The sequence below is a fragment of the Emys orbicularis genome, chromosome 1 (genome assembly GCF_028017835.1).
Source record: "Emys orbicularis isolate rEmyOrb1 chromosome 1, rEmyOrb1.hap1, whole genome shotgun sequence".
Lineage (NCBI taxonomy): Eukaryota > Metazoa > Chordata > Testudines > Emydidae > Emys > Emys orbicularis.
The window spans coordinates 116,494,023-116,514,396 of NC_088683.1; the positions used below are offsets into that span (position 1 = coordinate 116,494,023).

General features: G+C 46.2%; 1 protein-coding gene across 1 annotated transcript in view; it reads right to left on the reverse strand.

The window, feature by feature from the left end:
* NINJ2 (ninjurin 2) overlaps window positions 1-10,246 on the reverse strand; it is a 49,421-nt gene extending 39,175 nt beyond the window's left edge. Inside the window, exon 1 of the mRNA XM_065408844.1 lies at window positions 10,097-10,246. Coding sequence (XP_065264916.1) covers window positions 10,097-10,246 — 150 coding nt within the window. The remainder of the gene's footprint in view (window positions 1-10,096) is intronic.
* Window positions 10,247-20,374: the final 10,128 nt, after the last annotated feature.

Genomic DNA, 20,374 nt, shown 5'->3' on the forward strand with positions numbered 1-20,374 from the left:
AGGGGCCAGCTCCAGTGAGCATTGCCGATCAGCGCTAGGCTCCTTTCGGGGAGAGGCAAGAGCACATTGAGGAGCAGCTCGGAGCTGTGCCATCCACCCATCCACCCTGCCTGGGGAGTGCCTGGCCATGCAGAGGCAGCCAGGCTCAGGAAGCAGGGCAGGGAGGGCTGCTGGGCAGCCAGCCAGCACCCCAGCTCCCATAGCACATAGAGCCAGGAGCCTGAGTGGGCCAGGCAGCTTCCAATCCACCAGCTCCTGGCAGGAGGTGACGGTTTTCAAACTGTGGGGCCTATGCCCCACAGTTTGAAAATCTCTGTGCTACAAGACAGGCAGAAATCTTGGGGGTGGGGGAGGGACACATGACATTTTTGCGCCTTGGGTGGCTGCCCCACTTGCCCTGGTAACAGCCCTGACTGTTACTCCAAATACCAAGAGAAAAAAGGGTTCAATCATCCACATAAAAGCAATTAAACCATAAACAAAGTGAATAGTTTTGTGACATCTGCACAGCTCTGATTTTCATTCTCTATTACTTGTGCCTCAGACTGATTACCATGCCAGTCTTCAGAGTTACAGATGCCTCCCAACTTACACAATTGTTCTGTTCCAGAAAGCCTTGCGTAACTCGAATTTTGAGTAAGTCGGAAACGTATACCCGTACGTTACGCAAAAGTTTCCGCAACTCGAAAATCCTATTTCTGGTTTATGGAACTTTTTCCGTAAGTGTGAATTTGCGTAAGTCGGGTCTTGTGTAGCACGGGGAGCGTCTTACCGTAATGCAATACAGAGAAATATCTCACATTGTGCAACTTCTTTTATGCAGACTCTGGGTGGGGATTTCAAAAGTGGCTAAGTGATTTAGGGGCACAAGTCACAAGGCTCTGGCACTTTATCATCAGCTCTTGCTTTGTGAAATATGGTGAGTGTGTTAAGAGACAGAAATAAGGACCGTAGTGAATGAGGAGAGAAAGCAAGAGATAAGGTGCCAAAATCAGAGGGTAGTCTAAAGGCTTAAGCCACACTCCAGGATAGTCAGTGTGCTATTGGAGTGTCCGCATGGAACGTTACTGTGTGGCAAGCTGGTACACTGTAGCTTCACACTCTGGCTTGTAATAAAGTGCTATGTAGACAAGCCGCATGGTGTAATTTGTGCCTAGTGGCCTGAAAGAAGGTGTAACTGTACACTATCTTAGACTGCCTTAGATTCCCATGTGTATTTGGCCCAACGTGATTGAGGTAGGATGGAGCAAGTCCTTGGAAGTTTTTAAAAACAGAGGGACATTTTGAATTGCATCTTGGAAGGGACAAGAAGCCAGTGGAGGTGTGTTAAGGATGGCCCTGTTTCTTTGTTCTTATGAAAAGGCAAGTAGCACAGGCTAGAGCTGCTTTCTAGTAGAGATAGTCCTAAACTGAAAAGTTTGGGTCTGGATTCAAAGTCTGGGAGTACTTAGAGATAGGGTTTCACTTTGGGCCTCTCTCTCCTTTCATATGTTCATATGGATATTTTTCAAAAACAAGTCACTGAATTCATCCCAGAAAACATACATAAATCTGCATGCAGGCAACTGCAAGTACAGTATATGAAGATGCACATTCAAAACCAGGTAGTTATACATGCAAGCACCAAATGCCTCTCTAGTACATGCAATTTAATCTTTTGCTTGCATGGTTACCTGATTACACACACGCACACACATTTTTGCATGTAACCACTTGGGCATCTGGGTTATTAAAAAAATAAAATATTGGCCTATTAAGTTTACCCAAGTCTACTACAAAGAATGCTCACAAGGCCTCCACACAAATACTAACATGGGGACCCCATCTCCTCTAACACCAGGTGTACGTAAAAGCCCACCTTTCAACATCAGTGAATCTGTGGCATCTATGAAATTATCAACAGTCTCTATTCCCCTTTCTTCCAGAACTTATTAATTATTGTTTGTAAAATGAAAGGCACTACCTATGTGTAGAAAGTATTATTGTTATTGTTAGCTCAGTGCTTGTTGTTTGAACCTGATGTCCTGCCAAAAGGAACACCCTCTGAATCTTTCAACAACTATTGCTAGGTATCCTCTATAAATTTACTGTTTTCTCATGTGTCCTTAAATTGAGCTCTCAAATTAGATCAATGTCAGCCCCCTTCCTTTTGTAGTTCAGGTGCCACATTTAGAGTTTAGCCTGTTTTTTCCCCCCACTATCTTGCTACTAGGGTTTTTAAAAAAATAAATACCTGTGCCAAGTGGGTTTAAAATGCTAACACTGATGTAAATGAGTGGAAAATTCTGATTTGGTAGCATTTTACATCCAATTTTGCACAAGTGTGAAAGGGCAAACTGGTGGAGAATCAGGCCCATGATTTTACAGTGAACTCTAAATGCTGCGGAGAGGTTGAACACTGAAGAACTGACCTTGGGAGGCTGATAGGTGTGTGATGGAAGCTGTGGCACAATACACCCGGAAATCGGTGAGATCCCCGTGCTCTCTCAGTGAGGACTTTGTTTTGCAGAGGTCACTTTTGTTGATATAACTTTCAGGGATCTTTTGGGCCATGCTGCCTGCAGAGCTGGCCTTACCATGAGGAGAACTAAGGCGGCTGCCTCAGGTGCCAGACTGTGTGGGGGCGGGGGCGCCACTAGGACCCAGAGTGTAGAAAATTGTGTCCGCTGCTGGAGCATATGTATTCTCTCTGCTCTAGATGCACAGAGATGGTGGAGTACTGTGCTGGAGGAAGGAGGGCACAAGAGACATAACAGGCAGGCAGGAGAAAAGGTGAGGGGGAATAACAGAAGGCAGCAGGAGCTGTAGGGAGAGAGAGAGGAGGAGGAGGAGCCTCTTAGGTACCTCTCTAGCACACCCAGGAGCCTGGACTGATTAACACAAGCTTCTCAGGGAGCTTCCTGTTTCCTGCTGCTTCCCTGAACCCACTTGAGGAGAACAGGCAGTCAACTGAAGTAGTAGGAGCCAGTTAGGCCCTTAAGGCGCTGATATCTTCCTTCACTCAGGCCCTGCTACCAGCCTGCTTATTTGTCCCCTTCAATTGAGTGTTGAGAGCCACTCTAGCTGGCACAGAACAGCAGTCATGAATGAAAGAAGAAAACGCCCCTCTGGGGCAGCATTCAGAAAAAGAAAGCAAGCAAAGGAAGCTTTATTTATCTAAGCAGGGAGGAGCTCTCCTGAGATACATAGACACAAATGTTCACAGTGAGTCTTCTGGCCCCAGTGAGGATGTGAGTGGTGAGGAGATGCCTGATCTTCCAGTTAGTCAGAGTGCAAGTGACCTGGCAGCTACTGCAGCATCCATATCTCCATCTCAAATGGATGTAACCATGCACATTCCTGAAGAAAAGCGTAAGTCAGAGAAGAGAGTGTGGTGGAGGCACAAGAAACAGCTGCTGCTGAGTTTAGTTCCTTAAGTCTAAATGATCCAGGACTGTGGACCAACTTGAGCAGTAGCCTGAGGGACTTCCTTGTATTGCATGGGCCACAGCAAGTGAAAAACTTCATGTTCCCCCAAAACAATGAAAATAGAAGTTTCCATCCAACACATTACTGGCATGAAATCCCCAATGGTGACAAAGTGGAGAGGCCAAGGCTTATGTACTCAAAAACCCAGAATGCTGCATACTGTTTTTGTTGCAAACTCTTCCAGTCTAATGTTCCAGCCACATTGGGTTCTACAGGAACAAAGGACTGGGAAAATCTGGCTAGAAATCTGGCATGCCATGAGAAGGCAGCAAATCACCAGAGAGCATTCCATAGGTGGAAAGAGCTTGAGATGAGACTAAGGTTAAAGGCCACCATAGATGATCAGCATCAAGAGAAATTGCATCAGAGTCTCTTTACTGGCAAAATGTTCTGAAAAGGCTCATTGCCATTGTGAGAATGCTTGCTACCCAAAACCTAGCACTGCGTGGCACTTCAGATCAGCTGTATGTGCCAAACAATGGAAACTTCCTTAAAATTGTTGAGCTGATGGCTGAGTTTGATGCTGTACTCCAGGAGCATCTAAGAAGAGTCACCACCCAAGAAATGTATACACACCACTACCTTGGAAAAACAATTCAAAATGAGATCATACAGTTACTGGCAACAAAAGTCAAACAGAAGATTGTGGCAGATCTGAAGTCAGCAAGATATTGCTCTGTTATTCTGGACTGCACACCTGACATCAGCCATACGGAACAAATGACTTTAATGGTGCGTTTTGTAACAAGAACAGAACCTAGTGAAAATGTCCCTGCAATGGTGACTGTCAGAGAGCATTTTCTAGAATTTATTGACATTGATGATACTACAGGAGCTGGTATGACAAATGTGCTTCTTAAAAAGCTGGAAAATACAGGAATTGCGATAGCTGACATGACAGGTCAGGGCTACGATAATGATGCCAACATGAGAGGAAAGAACAGAGGAGTGCAGACACAGATCCGAGAGTTAAACCCTTGAGCTTTTTTTGTCCCATGCAGTTCTCATTCATTGAACTTGGTGGTCAGTGATGCAGCATCAGCTTCTAATGAGGCTGCTGAATTTTTTAATGTAATTCAAAGCATCTATGTGTTTTTCTCTGCATCAACTCATCGATGACAAATTTTGAAGCAACATCTGGGAACATCCTCTCTGACACTGAAACCACTGAGTGCCACACGATGGGAAAGTCAAGTGGAGGCGATAAAGCCTATCAAACACCAAATTGGGAAGATCGATGATGCCATAGTTGCCATTATGAAGGATAATGCTATAACAGAAATTGTTCGTGGGAGAACAGTGGCAGAGGGAAATGGAATCACCAGAAACATACATAACTTCAAATTTCTGTGTGGCTTAGTGTTGTGGCATGACATACTGTTTGAAATAAATGTTGTAAGCAAGAGACTCCAAGGTGTTGACCTTGATATATCTGGAGCAATGGAACAACTGGACAAAGCAAAGTCATACCTACAGTCTTACCGGTCAGATGAGGGATTTCAAAACGTTCTGAAGAGTGCACAGAAGTTGGCAGAAGAACTTCACACTGAATCTATTTTTCCCCCCCATTCAAGAATACAAGAGTCGACGAAGAAGATGACATTTTGATTTACAAGGCACGGGATAATCCCATAAGAGACCCCAAACAACAATTCAAAGTTGAATTCTTTAACCAGGTGCTAGATTGTGCAATACAGTCAGTTGAAGAACGTTTCATGCAGCTCAAGTAACACAGCAGTATATTTGGGATGTTGTATGATATTCCTCCTCACTGTACCTGAAGAAGACCTACACCAGCAATGCAGGGCACTAGAGACAGTTCTGACACATGATGACATGCGCGATATTGATGCGAGTGATTTAGGTGATGAACTGAAAGCCCTTTCAAGATACATTTCAGCAGGATCAACTCCAAAGGCTGTTCTGGAATATATGTGCACAAATAAGATGACCACCCTCTTTCCAAATGCTTTTGTTGCTCTGCACATACTGCTAACACTTCCTGTAACAGTTGCCAGTGGAGAACGCAGCTTCTCCAAGCTGAAGTTAATAAAAACACATCTATGCTCCACAATGACACAGGAGAGGCTGGTTGGCCTTGGAACCATCTCAATAGAGCATGAGCTGGCCCAGACTGTGGACCTTCAGCAGGAAGCAGTTCAAATCTTTGCAACCAAGAAGGCACAGAAAGCACCACTTTGATTATTCAAACGGATAAAAATGCCAGTGTTTACTATGCAGATAAGTTTTGTTCCAGTTTGGGACCAGATGTCCCGATTTTATAGGGACAGTCCCGATTTTTGGGTCTTTTTCTTATATGGGCTCCTATTACTCCCCACCCCCGTCCCGATTTTTCACACTTGCTGTCTAGTCACCCTATATACAGACAAGAAAAGTTACATTTGCTGTTCAGGCATTTGAAAGTTAAGTGTTACTTAACATTTTTGAACAAGGCATTTTAAGTTGTTAGTTCTCCTTTATTGGGGTACGTAGCAGAGCAGTACCATGAGAGGAGTAGAACAGGAAGAAGGCAGAACTGAGACCTTTCAAAGTTTTGGCCCAAGCGAGGGGGCATGTGGGCATCATTTGAGCTCCCCGCCTCAGGTGCCAAAATGTTGTGGGCCAGCCCTGGCTGCCTGAGTGAATATAGCAAATGAGAACTTAGTGCAAGGCAGGGGGAAAGTCTGAGTTAAGGGAGCAAGTTCCTTTGAGGTGGGGTGTTGAAGGGAATGCCTATCAACTAGAACATTATCATTACATAATATGCAATTCCTTGAAGTCTAGAAAGCACTTAAATTTCAGTCACCAAGGCAGGACAAAGGAAGCAAACAGGAACACTCAGAAACCGGTATGCATTTGTTAATATATCTGCTATCCATCCTCTATTGAGCCTGTACAAGGGGGACAGTTGGAGGGGAGCATGTCAATGCAAAACAAATGCCTCTGATCTCTCGTGAGTTTCAGAACCAGAACCCAAATTTTGCAGCAAAAGCTAGTTATTAGAATGGGTTGAACAAAACTTTGGATCCAAACAACTTCTTGAACTTTTTGGGAGTAGGGGTTTGGGTGCATGGGTGGGTGGGAAGGGAGGCGATAGGAAGTCTGAAGCTGGAGCAGACATTTTGCCTTAGGGCTATCTCGAGATCCTCAAAGAAGTCCGTACTCCTGCTCTTCTATTGCTCAGTAGTACATCTAGTTAGATACACAAGTCCAGACACAAAGGCAGGGGAGGCAAAGGTGGCAGTAATTCCCCAACAGTTTGCTGTTTTGCAGTAATTCTCTACATCTCACAGTGTTGCATGTCCCATAAGCTTTACTTCCCATAAGTTGCACAGGGTCTCATGAAGCTGCTTTGTGCTGCCCTTCTGTCCTCCCCCCCAGTCACCCTCCCAAGTTAAAAAGGCATGCAGTTTTGTTTCTTGTTGCTGTTACCATAGGCATCCTTCCATCATGTTGTCTGTGGGCATTCCTAAATATAGGAACACTTCTGCAGTGGGGATGATACTCCATCAGAGAAGAGGGTGTGGGAAGAAGTTCCCTTCCCTCAATAAATTAGAATATAATTTCCAATAATCCATCTTCCTAAATCTACATTCTTCCATAGATGCTGGACACCCCTGCTTGGGAAGATATTTGTTTAGTAGAATTTTCACCCTTGTTCTCCTCTGTCCTTGAATCTGGCACCAAATATTCATGTATTTGTTGATCCTTCTGAAGAAGTCAAGCATATTCTGAAAAAAAAATTCTAAATAATTCCTTCCAAAGCCTTATTGAGGCTCTTAACTCTGCCAACCCTGTGTATTTAGCTGTTATTAAAAGGTTTGCCCCATTCTTCTTCCTATATATCTCCCTATTTACAGCTTTGCAAAATTAGTATGTATCAACCTTCCTAATACCTTCACCCCTGAGAAATAGCAGCCCCCATTCACCTAACATGGCCCTCTCTCTGTTCCCAGACTACGGTATATTAGTGCTGACTAGAAGTACAAGAGGTACCCCAGGTGAAAATCAGACCAGAGGCTGCTCAGTAACTAATCTAATAGTCCCAGAGCTTTTTGTCCAGAGAGACTATCTACAGAAGTCACAAAGGTATATTCTCCCTCCCCAGTATATTGAGAGGAGAATAGGCCCCATGGTATACACATTATACTCCTGAGGGAACTCTGCACCTAAAAATTATGTGCCAAAAATTAAAAATTATGCACACAATATTTTAAAATTCTGAAAAATTCTGCAAATGTTATTTGTCAATAAATAAATGTGTCTCTAGCATGGCAGGGGGCAGCACAGGCCACTGGCTGCATTGAGGTGGGAGATCACCCTGAAGCCCCTACCTCTGGTACAGAGACTCGGCAGTGAGGATGCACCCGACCCTGACACAGTGCATGGGCTGGGCCTGCCCCAGAAACACCCTGAGGCCCCGCCCCTCTGCCCCAGGTGCACCAGGTGTGGGTATGCAGGCTCAGCCCAGCAGGGTCCAAGTGTGGAGGGACTTAGTGTGGGGGGGATACATGTGTAGGGTGAGAGGTTTCTGTGGGGGGAAATCTGGATGTAGAAGCTCATTGGGGGGTTCCAGGTGCAGGAGCAATGGGACTCTGCAGAGGATCCAGGTGAAGGTGGTTGGGGCTCAGGAGAGGGGGATGGGTTTGGGGAGATGGGGCTCAGCAGCGGGTCTGGGGGGGTCCAGGTGCTGGGGGAGTGGGGCTTGATGGGGTGGGGATCCAGGTGCAGCTGGTTGGGGATCAGTGGGGGGAGGTGTGGGGGAGGGACTCACTGTAGGGGTCCAGGTGTAGGGGGGTAGGGTTTGTCAGGGTGAGGGTTCTATGGGCCTGCTTAATAGGGGAGCCCCAGCTGCTGCCGAGGGGACACTGCATGCCGGGCTCCCACTTCCCCCTGCTATGCCCCTATTCCCTTTTCTTCTCCATCCCCCTCCCCTCACTCCCACATTCCCCTTCCCCTGCCCTATTCCATGCCCTTTCTTCCCCACTGTCTCTTCTCCTCACGCCCCCTTGCCCAGCCCCACTCACTGTTGCACAGAATAGAAAAGAGGAAGGCTCCCAGCACACAGAAGGGCAGCTCGACTGGCACTAGGACCCAGGAGGCAGCATGCAGATGCAGAGTCAGCGGAGCTGAGACACAGACAGCCTCCTTCAGCTGGGCAGGTCTGCGCTTGCAGAATGAGGGGGGGCAGTGGCATGTAACCCTGTTTGCCTCACCTCTGTTTGGAGGGGGCAATTCCCCCAAAAAACCGTCCCCATGGTCACCACCTCCGCCAGCGTGGCTTCCCTTTGCTTCCCTGCCATTTTCTGCAGGGAAACACAGGAAATCTGCGCGGGGGGGGGTTTCCTGCGGGCAGTCCCGCAGAATCCCTCCAGGAGTAACACACATCTTCCCAGAAGAAAGCTGTGATCAGTAAATCCCAGTATCCTTTCAGTCTTTGTATTTTCCCTGTCTTAAGGAGGACTTCCCTCCCATAGGTGTCCTTCCTCAAGTAGTATCAGTGAATCTGCTTTAGAAGGTGTAAGGATTGGACAGGTAATAAGAAACTTAGTCTGGTTATCCCAGCAAAGCATATGCAGGGAACAGAGTCTGAAAACAGTTGAAGTGGAACACAACGTACTGTGCTTCTCTAGCAGACTGACACTTTGGACATGTATAGTGCCTTTCATTTGAAGATCACAAAACTCTTGCTAAGTACATGCACACACACTTAGGGTATGTCTACGCTGGAATTGGAGGTGTGGTTTGCAGTTCATGTAGACATACCTGAGCTAGCTTTAATCTAGCTAGCACTTCTGAAAATAGTGGCAAAGATGCGGCAGCACAGGCTGCACAGACCTGCCCAGAATCCTGGGTACCTATTGCTGTTGCTAGCCCATGCCAACATCTGTGCCACTGCATCTTCCCCCTGTTATTGGTATTTGTGCTAGCTATTCAAGCTGTCTTTAAGCATGTCTACCCAAGTTGCAATCTGTCCTCTGATTATAATGTAGACGTATCCAAACATGCACACAGTAAATTGAGACACACAAAAATTAAGTGACATGATCAATGGCAGAGTATGGAGTAGAACTTAGGGCTCATTGCTCCCACTTTATGTTTTAACTCCAAAATAACAGTCCAAAACCATTTTAACCAGTCTGAGTTTAGCATGTGCATTTCCCTTTTTAGTATGTCTGTGGCATTTAATATAGTAAACAAAAGCAGAAGCCACTTTAGGGTGCAGGTACAATGATGTTGGGCACATTAGTAATAGATAGACTGGATATTGCTTACTCTTAGTCCAGTAAGAAACCAATTCTCATCAGACAGGGAGAAAATAGAGGGGGTGAACCAGACAAGAAAGTGAATTACGCTCAGATAACAGTAAAGAGGGGTAGATTTCTCTCATATATGCCCAAGTGGTGGTGCATCTCTTCTCCGCTTTTTGCCATTGGTTGTCATGAGTGTATTAGTCTGCTAGACAAACACCTTTCTCTGCAGCCAGCCAAGTGGCTGAGTCAGCTTCTCCCATAGGAGATATAATGTGGCAGTTTATACATTGTGAGAATGAGCCAACAGGAAATGATTTTAAATGACCTATTAAAATCAGCATTGCCCCACCCAAGCTGTAAACACCTGAACTCACCAACACTGTGGTCCCACTCCCAGAGTTCTGAGACTGTTCCCCCACTACTAGTTCCCAGCTAATCACTGTTTTGCCACTCAATTTGCCCGGAGAGTGAATCTTATAACGCTGACTGAGCTCAGCAGCTCTGAAGTGTGCTTGGAGGTTCATCGCCAGAGATAGCTCAGCGGGCTGGTAATGGGTTGCTGAGCCATTTAACTCTGCATCACCAGCTGAAAACGGATTCAAGCGGGTAGTCACCAAGAGCTGTTGCTATCTGTTCTTCAGTGGCCTTTGTGAAATGAGTCCAGCCCCTAGTGATTATTAGGAGCTCCGTGTAAAGATACAGACATACTTCTGTAACATCATCCACAGCACAGTTGGTGCTAACTGTACCCTTTGTTGCAGCAGACTCAGATTAAATTAACCTCCCACTCTTGATAGAGTCCCTCCAGCTCAGGCTAGTGGCCGATTGGCAGGGTATCATGGGGAAGTCTGTGCTGTCCCTTTTCTGTGGGACAGAGAATTTCAAGCTCCAGGTCTACCCGACCCTCACTCCATGTCCCTGTTTTGTCATTTGTTGCCCCCTATATTTAGTAGTTTCCTCATCCTGTGGCCCATGCCTCCTCCAAGGGAGGTGGGCCTTTCGTTCTTGTAGGCTCACACCCGCCTTTCCCAGAAGACAGACAGATTGCACTCTAGCCCTGGTTTTTCATTCTTTGTCTCTGTATTCAGTTAAGTTCTGAGGCCCTGCCCTCATTTGTGAAGGGGGTTTCTGTTGTTCTGATGGGCTTTGCCCACCATTCCCAGGATTTAAATAGGCTGACAGTTTTCACAAGTAATCAATCCACTTCAGAGGCACTGACTTCCCCAGTTCCCGGGGGGTGCTCGACCCCCCACTCCACTCCAGGCCCCACTCCATTCCTTCCCCCAAATCCCCATCCTCACCCTGCCTCTTCCCACCCTGCCGTATTCTGCTCCCTCCACTGCTTCTTCTTGCTCCCACTCCTCCCCCCCTCCCAGTGCCTCCTGAACGCTGCTGAACAGCTGATTGGTTCTCAGTGGGCAGGAGGCGCTGGGAGGGAGAGGGAGGCACTGATTGGCGGGACCTGCCAGTGGATGGGAAGCACTTGGGGAGGAAGGGTAGGAGCTAATCAGTGGGGCTACCAGTGAGTGCTGAGCACCCACTCTGTTTTTCCTGTGGGTGCTCCAGCCCACAGGATCCTCTTCACAATGTTTTTTAAAGGTTAAGCTGCTAAGCAGCTGAACAGCAAACACCAGAGGGAGAACCACAGTTTGTGAGAGCTCCAAATTCCTTAGAAATATATGTGGAGCCACCATGTCAAAGCAAGAGCCTTTTGACAAAACTCACCAGTGAGAATGAAATGGTGTAAATTCCTCAAGCAACTTTTTCACGATTACAGGCCAAAAATGGGGTCTGCCTAAGGAATCAGCCCAGCACCAGCTCCCAAGAATCTAGCACATGAAGATCAAGACAGAGGTCAAAGCTAGTCTGATCAAGAGAAAAAAAAAGTGGTGGTGTTTTCTGTTTACTTGCAGTACACAATTCAGTCACTAGCTGTTTCTCTGTGCTGTACAGAATTCCAGACAGGGTGTGGTCCCTGGTCAACAAACCAGAAAAATCTGGAGTTCATGTGTGGAAATCCCTTTCTTTGTGCCTGTATTTCTATCTTTTTCTTTATTAAATGCCTCCTGTTTAAGAAGGGCCATAGATTCCATGTATCACAAGTGGCACTTTATTGAAATCTGTATTATCATAGCACCTCCAAGCCCCAGTCGCAGACCAGGACCCCATTGTGCTAAGTGCAAACAGAACAGACAGTTCCTGCCCCAGAGGGTTTACAGTCTAATGTATATGGCAAGAGACCATAGATGGGAGAGTACAAGGAAACAATTAGGCAATAAACAAGTGTAACCAGGCTGCCTAAGCAGTATCCTCCTGTGGCCCATCATGGGGCAGCTCACCCAGCTGCAGGTCCCCAACAGTTAAGTATCGCTCCTCGCAGGTCCATTGCTATGGTGCTTTAGCCCTCTGTCTATGGCACACTTGAGTCCTATCTCTTATCTAAACTCATCAATTTTAAGGCCAGAAGGGACGATCCTGATCATCTAGTCTGACTTCCTGTACATGGCAGGCTAGAGAACCTCACCCACCCACGCTTGCAATGGGCCCATAATCTCTGGCTGAGTGACTGAAGTCCTCAGATCTTGATTTAAAGACCTCTTCTGGGGTATTAGGAAACATGAAAGGAAAACCAGTGAATTCAAAATCAGGCTAGTCTTGGGATTCATTGGCAGACCTCACCCTTCTGCACAGAGCTTGTCTCAGTTAGTCCTTTTCTTATCAGTCTTCCTGAGCCTAGTTGTCCCATCCAGTGGGAGGCTTGTCCAGGTAGCAAAGTGTCTCAGGATCTTGGCTGGAACCAGGCTTCCTTCATCAAGGACAAAGCAGAGCTGTGCACTCCTCCCTGTTCAGCCCTGAGCTGAGCTAGGTCTCCAACTTTTAATGCCCCTCTCCATGCCTGATGTGTATTGCAGATGTAGCAGAGTTGGGCCAACAGACTCTCCTTAATCCTCTGGTTGCCAGAGTGAACCTAGCTGCCTCATTACCCCCCTTGTTGCCCATTTGGGGCCTATCTGCCCCATCACAGCAAGAGAGACACAGGGTGAAGGAAGGGATAAAACACACAAGCAGAGTGAACAATGTGGCAAATGTCATGTTAGTGCCACGATTATTAATCTTTTTTGGCTGTGTTTACCTAGGAGGGGATCAGCTATATAGAAAGGGAAGGAGGGTGAGAGAGACAGGGAAGGGGAGGAATGGGCAAGAGGGGCCGGTCACTAGTGTGGAGTGAAGCTGAGGTGAAGAGACTGTGAGGGAGAGGGAGAGAGAGGGGGGCAAAGGAGGAGGGTTGGAGCAAACAGCCAAATCAGCACAGGGCCTCTACCCACCATCCCAAGGGAGCCAGATGGTAAAATGATCAACAGTGAAATAAATGTGGTCAATTAAATAATCATCATTATGTTGTAATGAGATGGATGGGGGCATTCCACGCCTTTTAAAATAGCTATAATTTCATCTGTCTGCAGACTTGGGAAGACGGGAGGGTACTGGTTATTCTTTGAAAGGTTTCCTTCCTTCCCAACTTGAGGCCTGATTCTCAGTTACACGAAAGCTTTGGAATTGCTCCCTGCAGAAACATGGTTAAGCATGAATCTGGCCACAAAAAAGGTGCAAGACACATCTCTGTGCCTTTCCAATTTACTAAGGCTATGTCTACACTACAGCTTATGTTGGCATAACTTATGTCGCTCAGAGGTCTGACTAAACCGCCCCCCTGAGTGACATAAGTTACACAGACATAGTGCTGTCCACACTGGTGCTTATGCCGGCGAGAGAGCTTCTCCCGCCACATAGCTACTGCCTCTCATGGAGGTGTTTTTATTATGCCGACCAGATGTGTTGCAGTGGTGCAGCTGCATTGCTGCAGAGCTTTATCTGTAGACAAGCCCTACGTTTGCTTCCGAGCTGACTGGTAAAGCTACAGGTAGCAGAAGAGTGCTATGTTCAGCCTCTCATTGAGATCTTCCATTAATATTTCACTTAAAGTTTTGTGAGGTGCCCAGATACCATGGTGATGGATAAAAAAATAATATTTTTTTCAAAAACTGATGGTGTCACCAGGACCACCAAGTATTAATCAATCCGAGCCATGTGCCAAAGCTCAAAGCAGATTGCCTACTTGGTGCTACTGCTTTATTTAAGAAAATCTATCACACTATACGGTGTTTAAAACTCATGACTAGGTGAGAGGAGACCTGTCTTCCATTTCTGGTTCTGCCACTGACTTTCTGTGTGATCTTGGACAAGTCATTTAATCCATCTGTGCCTCAGTTTATCCATCAATAAAATGGGGATAAAAAGACTTCCTACTTCATAAGGGAATTGTGAGGCTGAATTCATTGATGTTTTCAAAGAGCTTTGAGATCTTGGAATAGAAAGTGCTATGGAAGAGTAAAGCATCACTGTGTTATTGCCTGTGAATAGGCATCCTTTCAACACAAAGACACAGTATACTGAGGGTGAGTACTTTCACTTTCATTTCTATTGAAGAAAAACTAGTCCTTTCAGAAGAATAAAGTTTGTGGTGAGTTTGGGCTCTTTAAAAAAAAATGCTGTATTTGCAGTATCTGTGTGCAAAGTAAAAAACCTGAAAATATCTTTAAATGGTGAAATCAAAACCCAACAACCCTTTTTCATGATCACTCAAAAACAGCTGATGGGATTTCACAAAACTTTCCAGAATCAATTTACCTTTGAGCTGAGAATACGCATGAGAAATTTCAGCCCAAAGGGTTATTTTTGGGGAAACTTTATAAGTGCATGAATATAAGAGCTTAGGATAGAAATGCTTTTACAACCATAATTATAACCTCACACAACTTCATTATGTAACATGACAGGGAATTATGACTTGCCCAGTGTACAAGCTGCAATGAGTTATAACTGTAGCCATTAACACGCAAATCTCTTGCAGCGTCCATGAGTGTATCCTTCTCCCAGGCAAAAAGAAACTAGTGTCAGATTTCTGTAGCCATAGTTCCCACACTCCTTATTACATAGTCCCAGCCTAGGGGGTATCCAAAATGATAGTGCTGGTGAGTGCTATGAGGTACAGATGATTCAGGAACATCCCATCCTTCCAGAGATGTTTTTATACACATTTGACTCACAAGCCATATTTTCAGATGTGGACCCAATGGATATGCCACTAAAAACACCCCTGCACCCTTTGTACCAGCACAAATCCTGCACTTGTGGATATATCTCCATCTGTACGTGATGGTATACACACAGGCAGATTTTTGCAGGCACTTTGTATAATAATAGTTAGCCCTTTGGTAGTGCTTTTTAGCTAAGGCTCTCAACATGCTTTACAAATATGAACTCTCAGGCTCTTCACTTCCCTGTGAGGCGGGTAAGTGATGTTATCACCATTTTACAGACAGGAAAGCAAGCCTTGACCAGTTTAAGCAGACAAGTTTGAAAATGTTGGCTTCAAGTTATGCCCCTACATCCATAATCAAGCACCCAAACAAGTGGCCTGATTTTTCAGAGTTTCTGAGCACTCTTGGCTCTCACTGGAGACCATGAGAGTTGCAGGTTTGGTGTTCAGCTCCCTCTACTTCCTTTATTTAGGTGCCTAAATAGCAATCTTTGGGCCTTGCTGTGGGGCAAAATTTGAAAATTCTGGTCCAGGTTGTTTGCTGAAATTAACACAATGGGTCTGATTTTTTTCTTGCCTTGCCCTTGCTGCCATCATTAACACCTGTGCAAAGTGGGGATAAAATGCTACAGAATCAGAGCGATAGCTCATGACATCCATTTTGCTCAGGTATGCATTTAGGTCATGGAGAATGAGAGCCAGCACCTCTCTTGAAGAGGCAGGTGTAGAAACCACAACTTCTGAGAGACATCACCAATCTTCGGAGAGATTGTCTTACATCCCCTAGATCTAGTGGCTACTGCAGCAGATTTAGCCACTCTTTCAGAAGCTGTGAAAACTGGATGGGCCCAGCTCCAGCAGGGAAGGAAGCAAGAAGCACAAAAGCTGGTACTGAGGGAAGGGACTAAGGCTTGGTCTACACTAACCCCCCAAATCGAACTAAGGTACGCAACTTCAGCTACGTGAATAACGTAGCTGAAGTTCGAAGTACCTTAGTTCGATCTTACCTCGGTCCACACGCGGCAGGCAGGCTCCCCCGTCGACTCCGCGGTACTCCTCTCGCCGAGCAGGAATACCGCAGTCGACGGCGAGCACTTCCGGGTTCGACTTATCGCGTCCAGACAAGACGCGATAAGTCGAACCCAGAAGTTCGATTGCCAGCCGCCGAACTAGCGGCTGGGTATAGACGTACCCTTAGAGACTTGCTGTCCATCTAAATATGTATTTCTAGAGCACCCATCAGCATACTGTCTAGGCACCTGAGATCTGACTAAGGGTAGAGGACAGGAGCTAACACAGAGACTCGCACCGAAAATTAGTCTGATTCTCAGTTGCACTAAGGCGACTTTACACCATTCTAACAGTGTAAAGAGATATTAAAGTGGATGTAAATGACACCTACTATAAAAGGGGTCTTGATGTAATTGAGACTCAGGCTCTAGTAAAAGGACTATGCACTGTCAGGGGCAGTTCGGGCATAAGAGTTTGGCTCACAGAAGAAGGACATGAAGAAAGATGAAGATAGTTAAATTCTTGTTTAAATTGTTGGGATGGCAGGGTAGGTGATGATTATTATATATTATTTGTATTACCATAGCATATAGATCCCTAGTTGAGAAGATGAATGGGTACAGCGTCTCAATTCTTAGGAACTGGGAGAACGTGGAAACTGAGGAGAGGTCCAGACTGATGTAGACAATAAAGTCCAGTTCTCATTGGGGAAAGACATGGAAACCAATATGGACTGTCATTCATAAGAACGGCCATATTGGGTCAGACCAAAGGTCCGTCCAGCCCACTATCCTGTCTACCGACAGTGGCCAATGCCAGGTACCCTAGAGGGAGTGGACCTAACAGGTAATGATCAAGTGATCTCTCTCCTGCCATCCATCTCCACCCTCTGACAAACAGAGGCTAAGGACACCATTCCTTACCGATCCTGGCTAATCTGCTTTGGTTTGTAAGTTACAAAGGACACATTTACTCGCAAAAACCATCAACTCTGGGGAAGATTTGTTTTATTTTATTCTGAGATCACAATTCATCATCTTAGCTGGACGATCAGGAAATCACCATAGCCATGCTTAGGCTTATGATTATACGCTGAACAAAACCCATTCTTCTACTCATACCAACTGGCACTGAATAATGAGGAGCCCAGTGGGGTTGCACCATAGGTCTCTGTATATGGAGGCAGGGGCTGCGTGGTGGGCTAGCAGGAGCAGGGAGGAGCTCTTAAGGGATACACTGAGGATGGAGGAGCCTGAGGAGAGCTGCTTTTCCATCTGGAAAAAAACAGAGATGGCTACACTCCATGCTGGTGCTGAGGGTGAGACCCCCCTAAAGGCGGGGGTGGCCAACCTGTGGCTCCGGAGCCGCATGTGGCTCTTCAGAGGTTAATATGCGGCTCTTTGCATAGGCGCTGACTCTGGGGCTGGAGCTACAGATGCTAACTTTCCAATGTGCTGGGGGGTGCTCACTGCTCAACCCCCTGCTCTGCCCCAGGCCCTGCCCCCACTCCACCCCTTCCCCTGAGCCTGCCATGCCCTCACTCCTCCCCCTCCCCCAAAGAGCCTCCTGCGCATGCAAAACAGCTGATTGCAGCAGGCAGGAGGCACTGATCCGCGGGGCTGCTGGAGGGTGGGACCTGATGGGGTTGCTGACGTATTACTGTGGCTCTGTGGCAATGTACGTTGGTAGATTCTGGCTCCTTCTCAGGCTCAGGTTGGCCACCCCTTCCCTGAAGGGGACTTTACCACAGGCTGGCCCTTAGTTCAGAAGCATACAACTGTCCCCATGATGTTAAGCAGAAATCAGGGGCTCATTCGCTGTTTGGCATTTGGACTGTCAGCCTTGTAATGTTCCTTCCTGTGAGCAGGTGGGGGAGTTCACAGGCCATGTGTTCTCCTTTGCCCCTTCTGAGGGAAGGGAGCTCCCAGGTGGCTTTGGACTGCCTCCCACTTACCGTGTGCTGAGGCGGAGTCTCTAAAACTAAACAATAAAATACCAAAGGCCACTGACCTACAAAAGCTGCCAAAAAAACCAGGATGGGCTGGAGGGAAGAGCACAGGGAAGAGGGGATGTTTTTGTCCCCATGCGTATTTACTCCGCCTGTCAGCTGACCTTGTTTTTCTAAGCTGCCCCTCGTTCATGGTCATGGTGCAGCTGTGCAGACTTGCTGCCTCTTTCTGTGTGAAAATGGTACCACTCAATGCAAAGGCCCTCGGCATCCCCATTCCTCTCCCCGAGAACCACATGGGTTTGTCTTGCCTCTTCAGCCACAGAGTGTCTCATCTCTCTTTCCATGCACCTGCTGTTTTTGTGGTTCTCCCAAGCTTTTCATCCCCCTCCACTCTTGTGAGTTTTAACAACAGTCAAAGAAAAACACTTATATGTTGTTCTTAAAATGCTTTCATTCCCCAAACTCTCTTTGTCTCACCCTGCATGCTTCCAAACATTTCAGGGTCCCCCTGTCCACAGGAAGCACTGCTGACAAAGAATCATGTGCTTCCATCTCATGCATCCTATTGGCTGCTTTTAGTATCAACACCCTATGCCACAACATCCGCAAGCACTGCTTTTGCTCACCCTGGGGAATGTTGCAGCATTGGATATGATCCGTTGCTGGAATCCCCCTGGCTCAAGGCATTGTGATGACTCAGCCGCACCTTTGTCCTCTTTAGGGGTGGGTGAATTACTTCAGATTATTATACAATAAACTCCCAGAACCTTCGCCTATTTCTAGTTCCAGAGTTGAACTAACCTTTTTTTGGTTGTTCTGAAATGTTCAGAAAAGGTTTTGTTCACTTCAGGATTCTGGCTGGGGTAGGAGGACTTGTGAGGCAGTGAAAAAGCCTATTCTATGGAAGCAGATGATAGTATTTTTATATAATGAGCTCTGGCTGAGTGCTCAGAGCTGTACAAACATAGTGGGAGCAGGATTGGGCTCATGGGTCTGATACTGTAGAACAGGGGCAGACTAAACTTCTGCTCTAGTTTGTCATCTTGTGCCCCATATTGGTTAGAGTTGACAAGGGATCTTGCACCGGTCGTTGTGCAAAGGGTTCACAAAAACTCTTTGGTGCATATATTATATGTTTGTACAGTGCCTTGCATGATCAGGCCCTGACCTGGCTGAAGTCTCTAGGCAGTACTGCAATATATATATTTAATAACCATAAAGAAGGGTGTTCTAAGAAGGCATCCACAATCTCCTGAGAGAGCCTGTTGTCGCATGAATTTCAGATTTAAGGGATTAAATTTATCCCTGAGGTAACTCCATTGACTTCAGTAGAGTTACCCTAAGGACGGATTTGGCACCTGAAGGCACTCTGAGAGGTAGGTTACCTTTTAGAAACCTGCATAGATACAATGTTTGGATCTTCATCCAAACCCTGTGAGGCTTGCTCATCACTAGCCCTTTCCATTGCACTGCTTATGCAACAGTTACACCTCCTCAGTCCTCCACTCAGGCAGGCCAAGGGTCAGAATTCATTACCAGAATGGCTTAAGTTTAAGAATCTTCAGGATCTGTTTCCTCTCACTTGAGTAATTTACAGCATGGCAAGTGACTTTTACAGGCACTGGAGGAAAGTTCACTGTACCTGAGGGAAAGTTCACTGTACCATTTGTGTTGAGTCATTGACTTTTTCCTCCTCTAATACTGGTCCTGGTAGTAGCAGGAATTATGCTAATCTTACCCATGAGTGAGGCCATGGATTATTCAAGCTGTTGCTTGGCAGCACAGAGTAAACATAACATCTTGTATTCATGTACAGTAGCGCTCTCATCACAAAGTACTTTATAAACTAATCTTCAAACTTGACACAGGATTCACTCCATCCACCCCTAGGGTTAAGTGGAGAGGCTGTTTAACAGCACACAGTAGCCTTATACAACAGTTAAGGACTGGAAGTCAAGAGTCTGTTTCCAGCAGAAACTGCGGAGGCAGTTTAGGTAGGAGAACATAATTACCCCGTTGCACTTTGGCCAGAACAGCAGGGCCAGATCCTCAAGTCATGTACATTTGCAAAACTCCATTGATTTGAGTAGGGCTATGCTAATTTACACCAGCTGAGGGTCTGGCCCAATATATCTTCCAAATAATGTTATGGATTCTATGATGCCCACAAATGATCAGAAGTCCCACCTTCTGTAACATTAAACACCACTCCCTCCTGCAGTTAGGTCTCCTCGAGGATCTCCCATCACATTACAATGCCAGAACACCTCCACTTAGCATGTGGGAGGTGATAAAACAAGAAGAGAATGTTGCTGCATTGATACCTAGCAAAAGATGTATTGGGGTAATGCAGCACTGTCAATTTCCATGCAATGTCAGGACATAGAGGGCCAGATTCTCTGCTGCACAGCGATCCTCTCAGTGAGGGAGCCCATGTGCACAGTGTATATAGTGAAATACATCTAACAGGTGGGAATGAAGGAGAGCATTTGGTTAGAAGGAGGGGGAACATGGTCTGAATGTGGCATTTGGGGGAAGATCAGGTATCCAGTGATCCCTCTTCATGCACATTGTTTCAGGGAGAATTAC